The sequence below is a fragment of the Buteo buteo genome, chromosome 3, assembly GCF_964188355.1.
Source record: "Buteo buteo chromosome 3, bButBut1.hap1.1, whole genome shotgun sequence".
NCBI classification, from domain to species: Eukaryota; Metazoa; Chordata; class Aves; order Accipitriformes; family Accipitridae; genus Buteo; species Buteo buteo.
This window is the reverse complement of record NC_134173.1, coordinates 40,401,423-40,417,764: the sequence shown is the minus strand read 5'-3', so window position 1 is coordinate 40,417,764 and position 16,342 is coordinate 40,401,423. Positions and strand designations below refer to the sequence as shown.

Sequence of the window (16,342 nt, the reverse complement as noted above, 5' to 3'; positions counted from 1 at the left end):
GGGGCGGGGCCCGGCCCAGCCCAACCCCCCCCCGCCGGCCTCAGCCCCGGCCTCGCCGCCGGCCGCGGCCGCCACCGAAGGCGCGAAAAGGAGGGCGCATGCGCCTGCCGCGGCGCGCGGGGCCCGCTGGCGCCGGCGAGCCACCCTGCTGCGCACGGGCGGGAGGAAGGGGAGAGTGGGTAGTTACGTGATGACGCGCTGCGTGTCGCCCGTCGCGCGACCCACGCAGAGTCCGTCGGGCTTGTGCCTCCTCCTGGGCCAGTGCGCTCGGGGCTGTTCCGAGTGGGGGCGGGCGGGGCGAAGGCTTCCTCCCTCCTCCTCCTCCTCCTCCACCTCCTCCTTTCCCTTTCCCTCCTCCTTCTCCTCCTCCCTCTCCCTCCTCCTCCCCGGGTCCCCTCTCCGAGGGCCCAGCCCCTTCCCCCCCGGCGGAGCAGGGCCGTGCGGCGGCGGCGGCAGCAGCAGCAGCGGCGCCTCCTCCTCCTCCTCCTCCTCCTCCTCCTCCTCCTCCTCCTCCTCCTCCCGGCCGTGCCGGACAATAGGGGCGAGCGCGGCGTGTGTCTCACCCAAAGCGGCCCCCCCAGGCCGGCCTCGCCTCCATGCGCGGCGCCGGGCAGCGGGGCTGACAGCGGCTCCCGCCGGCGGCAGCGAGGCCGAGGGAGCGGCGGCCCCGGGCTCCGGGCCGGGACTCGCCGCCTCGGGCGCTGACTGAGGCGTCCCGCTTCGCCGCCTCCCCCTCGCCCCCGGCGGCCGTTCCCGCCAGGCTTTGGCGGCGGAGGACAAAGGCCCGGGGCCCGGCGCGGCCCGGCCCGACCCCCCGGGGGGTGCGGGGGCGGCGAGGAGGCGCCGGGCCCCCGCGGGCTTTTGCCGCGGGCTTCCCCCCCGCCGCCCCGCTGCGGCGAGCCCTGCGCGGGCAGGTGCGGCGGCGGGCGAGGCCGCTGCCCTGCGGCGGGTCGGCGCACGGAGGCTTCTTCAATGGAAGTATGTTACCAGCTACCGGTGCTGCCGCTGGACAGGCCGGTGCCGCAGCACGTCCTCAGCCGCAGAGGGGCCATCAGCTTCAGCTCCAGCTCCGCGCTCTTCGGCTGCCCCAACCCCCGGCAGCTCTCGCAGGTAGGCACCGCCGCCGGGCCCGCCGGCTCCCGCCTCGGCGGCGGCCGGCTCGGCGCCCCGCCGGTCCCCCTGTCCCGGCGGGCGGTCCCCCGCAGCCGTGCGCCGGGGCCTGCTTTCGGGGTCAGCGGGGAGCGGGGTGGTGCCGGAGCGGTGCGGCGGGGCTGCCCCCGCGGACGCCCGGAGGGCTGCGGCGGCAGGGGCGAGCGGCCTCCTCCCCGGCCGAGCCGCCGGTCGCGCCCTCCCCGCCTGCTGCCCGGTGCCGGTGGCGGTGACGAGAAGACGCAGCGTTTTATGGGTTTACGGCTCGTCATTGTGGAGGTTAGCCTTTTAGCGTCGGTTGTAATGCGAGCGGTGGGCTCCGTGGGGTCTGTTTCCAGAGCCAGCGAGTTATTTGTTTCCTCTGTAATTTTTAAACTAGGGCTGTTTCCTAGCTTTTTAGCTTGGGCTTTCTTTGAAGGGTCTGAGTTTCCTATGGGGCTGCCAAAAGCTGCAGTGACTTTACTGAAATAATGAACATGCACTGCAGTGTTTTACTTGGGATGCTGAGCTATTTCTCCCTCCAACTATTAAGACTTGGCATTCCGTCTAGAAAGAGACAAAGATCCTTGGCTTTTTCATTTCCACGGTATTGTTCCCTGCCCACATTACATCAGTGACAAGATGAACTGTGCTGTATTTTGTTTCATCCGACCGTGTTGGAAATACTACAGAAGGGGTCATTATAACTATCAGGACAAAAGGGAGGCTTTTCTTGTGAACACTGCCCTAAATTTCTGAATATGTGCTGGTATGGCTTCCCAGCAAACAGTGATAAAATTATATTCTGGCGGAAGTCTCTGGAGAAAATTTGGAATTACGGTGGAAAGTGTGTGTTTTGGTCGGAAGTCTGCCGGTTTTGGCTTCTAGGGATTTCCTATAATGTCTAGATTGAAAGGTCTGTTTCCATGCTCTGAAGTATGTTGTCCTTACAGAAGATGTTGTCTTTGCTCTTTAGGTGTGCAATGGTAATTTTTTGTTGTTTACATTTGGGGGGGTATCTTATTAAGTTATTCTGCTTTTTCATGACTAGCTCTGCTTCATATATGCATATATAGAAAATACAGAGCTACTAGTCTCTTTTGGCATTGTCCCTGGTAGTAGTGAAGCTCTGTGTGTGTGTGAGCATTAGGCATGTGTATGTTTGGGAAGGAAGAATCAACAAAATACTGTGTTGATGACCAGGAATTTGAATGCCTATGGAAATAATTATTAGTAAGCAAATGAAGTCGCAGATATGTTGACAACCCTCCCTTCCCTGAGTATGAATATAATAATTGACAAAAGCTTTGGTTTTATGACAAATTAGTTTTCCACGTAGTGAGAGGGTTAGGATGTTTTCCATTTGTACCACTTAATCTGAGTTGTACTTGGTGATGGTGAATTTTCCATACATGTAAGTCTTCTTGAAAGTCCAACCTAATTTAGTGTTTTTGTCCTGTGCAAGTAAGAGAAGAGTCTCTCTTGTTTGAAGCATTCATGGGCTTCTGGGAAAAGCAATAGGCAAAAGGGTCAAGGTGATGGATTATATTTATTCCTTTTCTGCATGGTCTCCAGAGTAGGAGATGCATGAAGTGCATACAAGCTTATCAAATTAAATATGGTATTGACATTAAGGTTTGGGGTTTTTTTCCCCCCAACTTTCAAGCTTCTCAGTGGATTACTTGTTTTCTGACCAATAGGCTGTAGGTATATTAGAGTGAGTCACAGGGAGAGGTGCTTGAATAATTTGTGAAAAAGTGAAAACTATATGTGTGCTTGAGCAAGTAGTGTTTCCTCTGAGTAAACCAGAGAAATAAGTTTATGCATTAACAAAAGGGAATTAGGATATTTAAGTGAGGGAGTCTTTGCTAATATCAGCCAGCTGATTGGAGTACAGCTATGTTTTGCTGTCTTAACTTTCTTTTTTTTTTTTTTCCCCCTGAAGTCTCCAGCAGACAGTAGGATGTGAATGTCTACCAGATCTGCAATCACAGGCTGGTATAAATGATGGACTAAGAAGCATCATGAGTGAGACTTATGTTCAGATGTTACATAGAATCATTACTTTACCTTGCAAGTCTCCTGTAAGACTCCTAGTATTCCAGTTCCACTGCTGTTCAGAGAGGTCTGAACCCTTGCCAGTCTGTCATTTTCAGCCTTCTGCTCTGGCTAGCTTTGAGCAAGAGGAATATGTACAGCCAGCATTTTACAGTTAATACACATTTGGCAGATAGTCTTAAAAAAGTAAGGTCTTGAAAATTGAATTCCCACTTACAGATTAAAAGTGACAAGATTGAGGCATAAGATGTTTTAGGATTATCCTTTCAGCAAGAAGGTATTTTACATGGAAAACACAGGTGAGACAAACGCATGCTGTATTAGACACAACATTTAATTGTGACAATGCTAAGCAGGCAAATATTTCTCTTGTAGTGTATTAAGTGAAATTTCAGTTTAATGTTTTGTTGAACTTTCACTAAATGGGTTCAAAATGGGCTGTTTGTTGCTTTTTTAAAGCTTAAATAAAGTGGTGCTGGAAATGACCTCGAGAATTCTGGTCTACTCCTCTCAGCCCCAGGAAGGATAAGTTGTACTTACAGTATTATTAACAGATGTTTGTCTAATCTGTTTGCTTAATCTGTTTTTTAAGATACAGTCTTATGAGATGTGGTGAGCTGACATAACTCATTATTGCTGAAGGTTAAAGTCCTGACATTGGGCATGTATTATTACTACTTCCTTTATGCCATCTCTGATGCTTGTCAGGTGTTTGCTGATGCTGTTTTAGTGAACTGAAGAAAACTAACACTAGCAGGAAACTGGGTAGCTGCCTGCCATCTCTTTGAATAAAGTAGGCTTAGTGAAGTTTGTCAGAACTGATTTAAGGGAAAGGATGGTACCACTAGGCTGTTGAAACCCATAAAAGCCTCAAATAATAGAAATTATGCAATCGCACTAGACAACTTAACTGCTCTTAATAGTGCTTAACTGTTCTTGTCATGAGAGTTCTTTCCTAATACTGAATTTAGATCTTCCTTGTGGTGATTTACACCTGTTACTATCCCCAGTAAATGTAGAGAAAACCTTATTCCTTTTCTCTTTGCAATTTTCTTTTATGTATGAATTATTTCCCTGTAGTCGTCTTTTCTTTAATTTCAGTGTTAACAACAAAAATACTAAAAGTGACATCTATTACCTGGAGGTAATTTGTGATGTTTATTGTTCAAGTCCAGTCAAGTGAAAAGCTGCTATTGTGTGGGTTTATACAGTTGTCTGAGTTAATAATTGTCTTTGAACATGAAATAATTTTAAATGCTAATGTTAAAAGCTGTTTTTAGGGGCACTTGAATGGGTAACTGTTGCAACGACTAGGACATTTCACCCTGGTGAGACTGAATTTAGGTTCACTGTGAGATCGAGTGGATGTTAAGTAGTACCTTGGATTGTAAGTTTAGGGTGTTCTTTCCAAATGTTACAAAATTATGTTTTTTAAATTAAAGCTGAGCTTTCAGAGGACAATTTTGGATTCTTTGTCTCATCTGGTTTTTAACTTGTATTGTTAATAGTAATAACAGTTTCTAAAACTATACTCATTTAGTGTGAAAATTTTTAGTCTGATTTTTTTAATGAATAAGGTTTTATATTGAAAACCACTTCACAAACATAGCAGTGAGCACTTTTATATTGTGTCCTGCATTGCACACCCCACTCCCCTCCTCCCACCCCAAGTTGAATTGACAGAAACATATCACAAATGAGTAAGAAAACTTTGGCCTAACCTGCTATTTTTGACTCATTTCTATCCCTCTACCTTGTAACTGGTTCTACATTAACTTCAGTGCCCCCAAAAATGGCATCAGTGGTATCTAGTAGCAGTGTCTGAATAGAAGTAAAGATCTAGTTTTGGACTTTCTGTCCTTAAATGTTTGATGATAGTAAAGAAAGAGATCTCCTAAGGGTGAAATTGCATGAAGAGAGAATAGAGCAAATAATAGTAGACACAATTTGAATCTCAGAAATGTAGACACTAGGTCTCTACTTGAAGTACCAAGTATTACTGTGTACTAGGTAGTACCATGTATATCTGGTATTTGATAACCTAGTTCGTGATCCCTCTTTACTGCATCTCCATTTCATGCATTTAAGCAATATAGCATCATGCTTTGTAACTCTTCATGTGATATATACTGGAACAGTAGACTGCAGATCATGCACATGGAATACTAGATTTGACTTCAAGAGGATGCAGTGGGAAAAAGTCACTATGAGCAGCTGGAAGTATACTGCACTGGTGGGTTCTTCAGTGAAAGGTACACGCTTCCTCTGAAAAATGTATTCCCCAACATCAAGCAAGTCCTTTGGCTGCCTTTTGCTGTGTAACTCCTCTTTTCAGTGTTTGTCACCTGATGCAATCCAAACATGTTTTGCTCTGCATGTGGCATTACAAGTTACAAGACATAGTTGAGAGGTGTATTTTTATGGTCTGAACATAGGCATTGGTCTTTAATCCCATGGCTGCACCTTTTTGCTGGGAGAAGTGTTGGCATGACCTATTTTTCCCTTGCAGCTGCTCATTTCTGCTCCTGCATTTTCCTCTTAGTTGTGTCAACTTTTTTTTTTTTGGATCAGATTATTTTTAAGCCCTGGCCGACTCATAGTACAGTTTCACAAGTGATCGTGCATCTTAGTAAGGAGGAAGCAGTACGCCACAATGCTAGACCAGGAGTAATGAGCAGTGGGGAGAGAGAAGAAATGCCTTAGTTGGCCCTGTTACTGAATGTGGAACCTTACCCTAAATGCCTTTCTTTCCTCATCCACTGATTTCATAACTTTTCTTCTATACCTCTCTAATCCCCTCCATCAGTGTTTCAGTTCCTTGCTCTTTTATTAGCTTTCTCCTGCTGTTTCCCATATCTCTGCTGCATGAATAATTAACAAGTTAAAATAATGAAATAATTTTCATGATGTGATTCCTAGCCTCTGGAATTAATTCTGTGTGTTGCTGCTATGCTTGCCATTCCCTTCATCTTGTATTTATTGTGTCTGGTTGCTGAGATTGCATCTATTCATATGAGAGGCAGAGACTGACTCTGACTCTACGCACAGCACGGACAAGTTCTGATTGGGGATTTCATGCACTACAGTAATTTTGTGTGGCAGTTCATTTTTAAAATGCTCTCTGAGTTTTATGACCAATTAAATTTTTCATATGTTGTACTGTAAAGCAACATTGGTACTTTCATTCTGCAAAAGGTCATAGGAGCTTATTTCATGGCCTATAATTGCCTGTGTAAGATCTAAGCAGAATAATAGTTTAAAGTCCCCATTAATTAGATTGTCTTAAATCACCAGAAGTCAATTCTTCTTTGTCCAGATTGTGTAATAGTATGTTTTGTGCTTTGTATGAACCTCAATTTTCTGATGCTATCTTTAAAGAGAAATTGGTTTGAAAACAGAGATTGTAGCTATGTGCCCCTTAGGTTGTGAAATATTGAGTTTTAACCATAAAACAATTTTACAAGAAGCCGGCATTAGTATGTGAATATTCAGTATTCTATATGAACTAATAATGTAGTAATGTAATACAAATACAGGTTGTTGGAATTAGAAGTGTTTTATAAGGCATGTCTGTTTCAGCAGCTTTTCTTTAAAAAAAACACCCTGTCTTTGCTAAGTAAGTCTGTTTTTTTAGGTTGCTTGAGAAAAGCAATGGTATCCAAATTAGGTTAATTCTGAGTCAATATGGTAATATGCTCAATTATGAGTTAATAAAGTATCATAAAAACCATGTAATTTTCTGACATTTCTGTTGTTCTGCTGTTTTGGCACATGGAAAGTAACATTGAGGACATCTGCAGTTGAATCCTTGTTTCTTCAGTTCTTCTATTTTCTGCAAAGCCTATGGGTGAAAAAACCCTGGTAATAGAATGGTGATTTGTTAGAACGGTCCTCTGTCATATCAATGACCGTTGGCTTATTGCTTTCTTGCGTTTCCCTCATCACTCAGTATCTACAAGTTTCCATTGGTTTTCTGCTAAAATTGTAGGTTTCTGAATGTACTCAGTCATTTTCTAGCATAGAGGATCTCAGATTCATGACGGTATTTCCAGGTCCTCCCAGGTTATAGCTCACATATAAGAAACACCTTTTGGATTGGACTAAATCTGTTGTATCTTGCCTTTCTCAAAAATTCACTGAATCTGCATGGAAATAGTGAGTAATTTTGCAGCTCAAATTAGATTCCACCCCCCCCTGAAGTGTGAAACCGAAGTAACTTGGTTGTCCTTTACTGTGTAAATCTTTGTTAACACACGTCAATACTTTCCACGTGTGAATTTGTACAGTTGGGTATCTAAGATACAAATTCATGTATCTCATGATATGATTAAAGGGAGGTAGTGTATTCTGTTAGTTAGAATATCATTTCCTTGTAAATGAAAGGCCGAGGATGGACGTACTAAAAACTCGAAGAGCTTCATCTTAATCTTAGAAATCATACTACATAATGCATTCAGTGCAGATAGTCCTTTGTGTGCATTCACAGCTAAATGAAATGTTCAATTCTACTTGGGAAAATTCTTTTGTATAAGCAAATACAAATGCTTGGTGTGTGCATGCATGTGCATGTAGGGTCTTACAGAAAGCATGTATCTGGGACCAAGAATTGAACCTAGACCTCTCAAATTCCAGTTCAGTGTTGTGCACAGAAATCCTCATAGGAAAACTTGGAAGAGTTTTTGTTTCATTAGATGTGAAGTTTTCCTCAGTTTGTTCATTATGTCATTAACAAGTAACTGCAGTGTAAATAAGAACCCCGTGTAATCCAGCAAGGCAGCCTGCCAAAGACACAGTATTTTATTATAAAAATGCAGTTCTGGAAAACTGGATTTAAGGGTTAGTTGGGGAATTGTTTATTTGTATGTTTGCATCCTAGGTGTATTGTAAGGAACTTGTAGCCAAATATTTTGTTTTCTTTCTGGTTGAAAATAAATTTGTGGCTGTTATCTCACCTTCCCTGCCCTCCTCCCTTCCATACCCTGAGAATTTTTTATTTCTGTTACAGCAGTCTAACTCCTGTTTTCTTCCCACTTCCCTCTACTTTGTACACCTGTGATATGGCAATCTGATTTATTATCTTCCTGACCACACTCCCACAATAATTATAATTAAAGAGATTCCTGGAGTCTGCTTTTCATCGCAAGGTAGAGCGCAAATTCTTTTCTCAGCTCCTAGCTGAAAGCGTGAAGGAGCCAAAATTTGCAGCAGGCCCTGCTTCTTTGCTTGCCTGAGCATCAGAAACAGTATGCTGCAATGAGAATAATGAAGATAGCTCTGTATTAGCAGAAGATTTTACTATTTCTCCCACTCCTTGCTGCCAGATGAGATATGTGGAGAGAAAGGCTGTTTCCTCAGTGATTCCACTCCCCCCCCCCCCTCAATGTAGCTGGAGGCTACTCTGACTAGTAAAACTGGATATTTAATACATGCGAAATACTACCTGTTGCCCACTGTAGGGCAAGGGGTCAATTCTATCCCAGGGTAAAAAAACAAAGGAAGAGATACAGGAACGTCTTCCAAGGCTGTGAGGGAAAAGGTTATAATGGGAAGCTTGAGACTTCAGTAGGCGAATCAGCCTTGGAACAGGAAAGGTTTAGCATCTTTGTGTGCAGTCTCTGTCTGATGTGGTGGTTCTTAGTGGTCTTAGAAATTGAGGTACATGTGGTGTTGGGATGCTGACAAGCAAGTGATTTCCTGAGGGACTCAGTTGTACATCTAGATCAGAAAAAGTTAACACTCTTACAAAAAACTCTGTTTTTTTAATAGTATAGTCCTGTAGCAGAGGGACCATAGCTGTCATGGCAGCTGGCCTGTGTCATTTCTTGCTTGATGTTTGTAGCTAACATACTCCATATATTGATGTTGTAGTTGATGGTGTGCTGAGGAGGTTTCACATTTAGTCAGGCATGAACTTGCACTTTCATGTTTTTAAAGTTTTCAGTAAATTTCCTGTGCAACAGTAATCTCCTGAAATGTGTATTTGTGGTGGTGGTGGGGGGTCTTGTCAGTAGTGCCCTGCCTTAGCTTCTCTTTGGGAATGATAAAGGCCTGTAACCAGTTTTCAAAAAGTCTGGAGTACTTAAATGTCCTTGTTTATTATCTGTGGAATTTTAGACTTTAGATTTCAGCAACTGCAATAATTGAGCTTGTCCTGGTATTGGGCAAAGAAAAATCCATACAGTTTCTTCTACAGCTGCAAACATGGTGTGAATCTGCTAAATAAAAAATGTCTATGTATCAAAGTAAAGGGGAGGAGTTTTCTTTGATGTTCTCACTTATTATGAGAGACCTAGAGATTAACTTTATGAAGTTTTTGTTCTGTCATTTCTTCTGTTGTAAAGTTGAGATACACTTCCTTTAGCATGGTGATAATAGGAATTTCTGCACTTTTCACTGGTTTTAAACAATATATTTAATCAGCTCTTCCTAGCTTGTTTTCATTTGGACAAAATAAACTGACTACACCTTTGTCCAGATAAAGCATCTAGTATTTAGTCCATAGATTGACAGAGGAAATAGTGGAACTTTATTGCCTGAATTTAAAAAAAAAAAAGGGGTTTTTTTACCTTGAGAATCCCATAATGTCCCAAAGACTTAAAAAAAATTGTTGTCCCCCCAATTTTTTTCCTTCTTCTTCCAAAAAGGGTACCGGTTCTCTTCTGAATATAGTTAGCCTGCTTATATCTTTGTCACTTCAGATTACTGTGAGAATTTTGCAACCTACCATAAATGAAGACGACTAGAAGTTAAACATAGCAAATTGCAGGTACTAAATTCCTTAAGTTTTGCTTGCAGAAAATGTATTGGACTTTTACTCTGTGATCTGCATTGAGTTTTAGGCTCTTTTAAGGAGGAGAGACTTCATCTCTCTAGGAGTGTTGAATGGTTGAAGCTAGGTTACCTTGATGTTTTTCTTTTTCATGTGATATGGCATTATTTTTGCCAGTGCCCTCCAGCTTAAGTTGAGGCCCAAAGGGAAGTTTTGTGTCTTAAAAGGCCCTTGGTTAAAATTCTTCACCTACTACCTTTTGATACAGTAGACTGTAAGTGAAATAATTTCCTGTGCACTACAAAGCTAATCCATTTTCACAAGGTTTTTAGGAAAGATGATTTGAGAGGATTAGACAAGAAGTTAGTATTCATGATTGGTTGACTAAGTAAGAAAGACTATTATGACTAGTGAAGTTTAAGACTTTTTTTCTTTATCCTTAATACTGTTGTATTCATATGAGAGGATGGAAAAGATGCTATATACTGAAAAATCCATTTGTATTGAGACCAATTTGGGAGCCAGGAGGTCAAATTTTTCTCTTATGCTGATTGTGGCAGAGGGTCTGCTTAGGATGGGAGGAGGCAAAGGTCGATAAGCTAAAGAATACATCTTAAGCTCATTCCTTAATGTAATAATACACATTACAGAAGGTATTTGTTTCTGACAGTCCTCAAATTAAAATTGTTAAAGTTAGGTACAATGGTTTTTGTATTTAATGTATCATGAAAAATATGAAGGCAATTTCTTTAATTCTGTCTTGCTTGACATGGTGATGCTGCACTTAGTGCTTGGAGACGCATAGCGGTTGATGATTATTGTTGACTGGAGCCATAGTTTTTATTACTAATATTAATTTAAACAGAAATTCTTCTTTTTCAGACGAGTTTTATTTAATGCCTGCAGTCATACTTCCAAGGCACTTTTGGTGTTGAATGTAAGCAGTATTGCTTGCACAGTAATTGCTTTTAGCTGCATATCTTTACCCCTCCTCTTGTGCTGACATTTGCACTCCTCTGACCCTGCAGAAAGCTAGTTTACCAATCTACAGCAGCAGAAAGCTCTTTCCTTTTTGTAGCAGTAATTTTCTGCTGATTTGGCTCTCCTTGGCTTTCTTGCAGGATCTGAGGAGTGTTGGTGCAAGGGAAGGAGCAGGGACATGCAGTCAGAGGCAACACTGACGCAAGTTGTTTCCATTGCAGTTGGAGGAATGTCCAGAACAGCTGACAACTGTGGAATTGTTTCACTTTCTCCCCAAACAAGAGTGGGCTGAATAATTCCCTGGTGTTATTCAAATTGACTAATGCACTGTATTTAGTATTCTTGAAAAAGCATTGTGCACCCTGTATCTTTTATACATTAGTATTCACATAACTTCAAAATCTGTAATTTTATCTTTATTAGATGAGTCCATGCTTCTATATTTTTCAGATATTGGATAGATTTGACTTGGTAAAAAGAACATTTTAAAAGGGCTGTTGTTAACCTTTGAACAAATGCTTGGTAAAAGTACATTAAGTCAGAAGAATCTGAATTTCTTCCTTTTTTTTAGCTATAAAACATCCAGTTGGGAAATTTGGGTTAATAGACTTCTTCAAAAGATGAAATTTTGGTTTTGTTTTTCTCATGTGTATGAATAGTACATTTAGAAATAATGTACGAATGAAAGGTTACTTTCCTGTGAAACTGAAAGCGCCTTTCTGCATTTTTTACTGAAAAGTAGCTATGGTTGTTGCAGTTTATAAACAAAATGTCAGTACATGAGGATCATTCCTGTCTTTTGTCTTTGGAGAATTGCTTAAAATGCTTAAAAGGCTTGCTAGTGTGTGTGTATAAATGGGCATGGTGTATATATGTGAGTATATGTATGAAAATACATATATAGTTATATATGAAAATGTGGTAACTGAATAAGGGTATGGTGGGTGCTGCATAGATTCAGAAAAGAAACAGTAGTCATTGTACCATTTGCTACCATGTTGTCCTGTGTCTGGCAAGTCACTGGACAAAATCATATCCTAAACATACCAATTTCTGGAAGATTTGTTGCTTTCACTTCATCTTTCTAAGTAAGAAGTTTATACTTATTAGATTACTAGCCTTTATCATTTACAGTAAGGTTTTAGAAGCACTTTGTCAGAATGAACAATAGACAAAAACACATTAGTTTTACACTGTTTTAAGTGCTTCAGGATGATGTCAGGTGACTGTTGGGATTGTTCTTTTTAGTCTTTTTTTTTTTATTATTATTTTATTCCTTTTTCCAGATTCCTCTTTGTTAGATATCTCCTTCAAACTTTGTAGAGCTTGCCCTGAAGCATGTCTTAGGCCAAGGACAGTCATACCGTAATAGTTGTTCTCTATGTAACTGAGTTGCCAAGTCAAACAAATTTGGATTGACTGAGTACATGTGTGCACAGTTGTTCAGCCATCCGTTTCTGCTGAATTTAGTAGAGCACACAGTATGCTGATTACGTTGATTGGCAGAATTATTTTGAATCCCAGCCTGAAGTGCATCCAGTTCTGTGAAGGTATTTGTGGGTAGGTTTGTTAGGGACCTGTGTGGAGCCCAACCCCTGCCCTAGGAGAAGTGCCTTGAGGGAGTTTGGATGCCATATGCCAGTCTGTCCAGTGCAGCACAGTGAGAACATTCCCGGGAACTGTCAACATACAGGAGATAAGATAGGCTGTACTGCTGATAAATTTGCTGGATCATGATAGAAGAGAAGCTGTGGCAATAAATGTATTGGCTTCCATTTCATGCATGCTGGCATTTGTGAGAAGAGAATTGATCAGTAGCGGATGATTGTTCTGCAGATGAAGTAAAACTTGAGGATGGAAAAAGTAATGTGCATGGGCATCCTTCCTTAGTAGCTCTTCATGCTTGCTGTAGAAGATGCCATGTAAAGGTCTTACCTGAAGTTTCTTTTGTAATATTTGTGAGAGCAAAGAATAAGGACTGACTAAAGGCAGTGTATGAGAGTTGTGCCACCAGTGCCTTCTGGGGTTTGTCCCCCTTGAGAGAAGGTGAAGATCAGATAATTTGTGTGAAGTGCTTGATGGCAGCCTATTACCTCTGCATTTTGTGAGATTGTTTTGAAAGCAGTATGGTTTTGTTGAGTGCACACATTGATCCCCATCTGTTTAATTTGTTGTATTTTCTCCCCTCTACTGTCTGGTTTGTGGCATTGCTTTCTTCACATTCCTACCTGGTGGCCCTAGCCCAGGTACAGCCTCTCAAACTCTGTGAAAGTTTCAGGTGTCTTTATGCGGCCCAGTACTTCACTTTACCCCAAAAGTGCCAATGAAAGTGAGTTTGGTAAATAAAGGAGATGGATCTATTGCAAAAATACAGATTATTTATTATAGTAATATGTAATAAAGTTTTAAGCCAATCTCTGCTTTTTATGAATTCTGATAATTTCCAATGATATCATTGCTTTGGGAAAAAGAAGGAAGCAGCTCTGGTCAGGAGTGGACTTCTAGGTCTTCCGTGGACACCTAGGCTTGTGTGTGTTGTCATGAAGTGGTGTATACTTTCATCCCCGCTTCTCACGAAGTGATATTCTTTGCTGGCTATGGGCTGTGCCACCAATTCTCTGCAGGGGATGAAAAAAAGATCGTGCTGCAGAGAGTATGGCAGCGCCTACACAATACGGGAGGCCTCCAGTGAGGCAATAGTTGCTGAGTTACGGTTTCCAGCATTGAGCTTGCTTCTCAGTTGCTGCTTCACTGTCTCTGTGTCAGTTTTCTCATCCTTGTTGAAACCATATAGTGGCCTGTAGCACTGCCAGAGCAGTGAGACAGCTCTTACTCTTTTGTTGCAGTGGTCTTTTAAGCCTCTCCTGAGGCCTCATAAGGATGTGAACTACTTCATGTCCATCTGGTCAGTGGTATTGTCTCATGGATCATGTAATTATCTGTGCTCCCAGTTTGGGCTCCCTGTGCTGCTGCTTTGCCTCATAATTCCAGCAGATCCAGGACTGCTGCCTGCACGCAACTAGGATAAAGGGGCTGTGTTTGAGGTGTGCCTAGCACATAATTCACGAGCAGTTTCAGCGCTCCTGCCTCTGGATTGTGGGCTGACTTTGGGTGGGTGCAGGGTACAATGCTAGGTGTGAGAGCTTGTGCTCTAAGTATGGAGTGACAGTGTCTTTTGGAGCATGGGTGTTAAAGTGCTCAGTAATTGGGGAAGAGAGGTAGTTGTTCCTTAGAGTTGAAGTGACTTAACTTGAAAAAGGAATGACATAGGGAAAGAGAGAGAATCCTGGCTTTGGAAATGAACTTGATTCTACTGAGCGTTCAGATGGAGAATATGGTTACAGTTTCTAGTTTCTGTAGTTTTTTCCGAAACCTTACTCTTTGTTTGACTGTTATGAGTCTTCTGAACACCTGAGTCAACCGGTAGAGGGTACAGGCCTGAAACAGTTTATAAAGGGGGACTGTGAAACGTGCTTTTGTCCTTAGTCCACAATTTAGTGATTGGAAAGGGTTTGGTAAAAGCACCAAAGCAATGATATCCAGAGGACTAACAAGGAAGCTACTAAAGTGGGTTAATTAGACCCATAACAAACCAAAATAATTCAAAGTCAGGTTTCGTCCCATGAACAAACTGACTTGGCAAAAAACCCCTATATGCAGGCAAAGGAATTAACAGCCTATCGTTGCAGTACTTTTTTTAGTACCTTCTTTTTTTGTATTAAATCCCAGGCATCCTGCAGGTTTTTACTTTTTTAACAGCCCATGGTCCTATATTTTCTAGTTCAGGAAAAAGAAACATATTAGTGAAAATTCATTGGTGCATTCACAATGTAATGTTTGGGCTCAACAAAAGTAGGAGATTCGCAGTTCCGAAGGTAGATGAAATGTTTTTGTAGTTAAAATTGATATTTTAGTGAAGTGATTATGTTCTTAGTTTTATAGCGTGCAGGTCTACATATTATGTGGGTTTTACCCTACCTAAATAATTTTTTTTCAGTTTGCAGTTCTGAACTAGATGCGTGCGTGCTAGCTAATTACTTGGCTGAAATGTGCAAGGGTTGTCTGCATTTTAAAGCTTTCTCTGTACTGTTATGAAAAATAATGTTACAATAAAATAGGGAATCAAAGTACTGTTAAACCTCTGCTCTACGGCTGAGGAATTGGACAAGGACTGTAGGTGAGATAAGGGACTGCCACATCTCTGCCCAAACAGCAGTGACCTCTCAAGTCCCGTGTAATCTGGTTGAAAGGTGCTGCTGAAGCATCCATCTCCTTCAGCAACTCTGTTCCTATTTCAGCTATGCAGATACACAGAATTGTATTCATTCACTTAGCTGTTTTTGGAATCTTTCCTCCTTCATAAATTCCAGGTCTTACAGGCTCTTCTGTAGGCTCCTATGTCTACCATAGAATATGTAATTCTGCCCGTATAATTTTGAGTGGGAGAGGGACTAATGCTTAGGGGAGAAGGGTCTGCTCAGTCTGTAATCTTTCACACTGCTGTTTGAGACAGAAAAGGGTTGAGAATGAAGACATACATAAATATTCTGGGCTCTGACGATGCAAGCTGGGGCCCAGGACTGGTAATACAGAATTACTGGTGCAGGTACTATAGTAGGCATCAGTGCTAGACTCTTTGCTGTTGCTTCCACTTTTAAGTGCAGTGTACTCTAGTAATATTATATTGCTTTTTCACTAAAAGAAATTAATGCATTTATGCTTATTTTTGAAAAATTACTCTGTGAGATAAGGACATGTCTTTCATAATAGCTTTTTTTATGCTAGATCTCCAACATTTATTTAAGCCTCCAGCAGCAGCCATGGGTTATTCTGATTACTGGGCATGTTTTTTGCTACAGAGCAACATGATGACTTCTACCTCTTTAGACTGGAGAAAGAATCTCTGGTTAGTAGGCTTTAAAATGAAGTGTTTTCTTAGTATTCTATGGACATTAAAATGCTGTTGGCCTGCTAAAGGAACTGCATTTCTTTCATGAATGCTCACCTTTGTGAGTACATTCCAAGTATTTAAGTATCAAACTATTGTGTTTGACTGTTTTTAACAGGCATTCTGCTAAGGAAAGACTGAAGGACTGCCAAACTGCTTGTTTTTAAAATTCTCAAGCAGCGTTTGAATGAAGCTAGATAGTGGACACACGCATAAGGGCTGTGCTTGGTAATGCTGACTCTTCATCGTACTATGTGAAAACTCCAATAATTGGTCCTTCATACTTGCAAAATGGAGCACGTAGAAGTTTGCATCTCCTACTGTCTTGCCTGAGAAAAATGTTGGTTGTTTTTTGCTTGTTTTTTTGTGTTTTTTTTTTTACACTTCACAACTTTAACTAGAATTCATCAAGCAAATGCATTTAGGAGTGTGATCTGTGCTTTTTGATGTTAAATACA

The 16,342-nt window shown here is 41.8% G+C and overlaps 1 protein-coding gene across 4 annotated transcripts in view; it reads left to right on the top strand.

Moving 5' to 3' along the window:
• Window positions 1-569: 569 nt before the first annotated feature.
• The window catches only part of PDE7A (phosphodiesterase 7A), a 78,478-nt gene continuing 62,705 nt past the window's right edge, over window positions 570-16,342 (top strand). For all 4 annotated transcript variants that reach the window (XM_075023372.1, XM_075023371.1, XM_075023370.1 and 1 more), the window contains exon 1: window positions 570-1,110. In XM_075023372.1, the coding sequence (XP_074879473.1) occupies window positions 973-1,110 (138 nt within the window). In that variant the 5' untranslated portion in view covers window positions 570-972. The remainder of the gene's footprint in view (window positions 1,111-16,342) is intronic.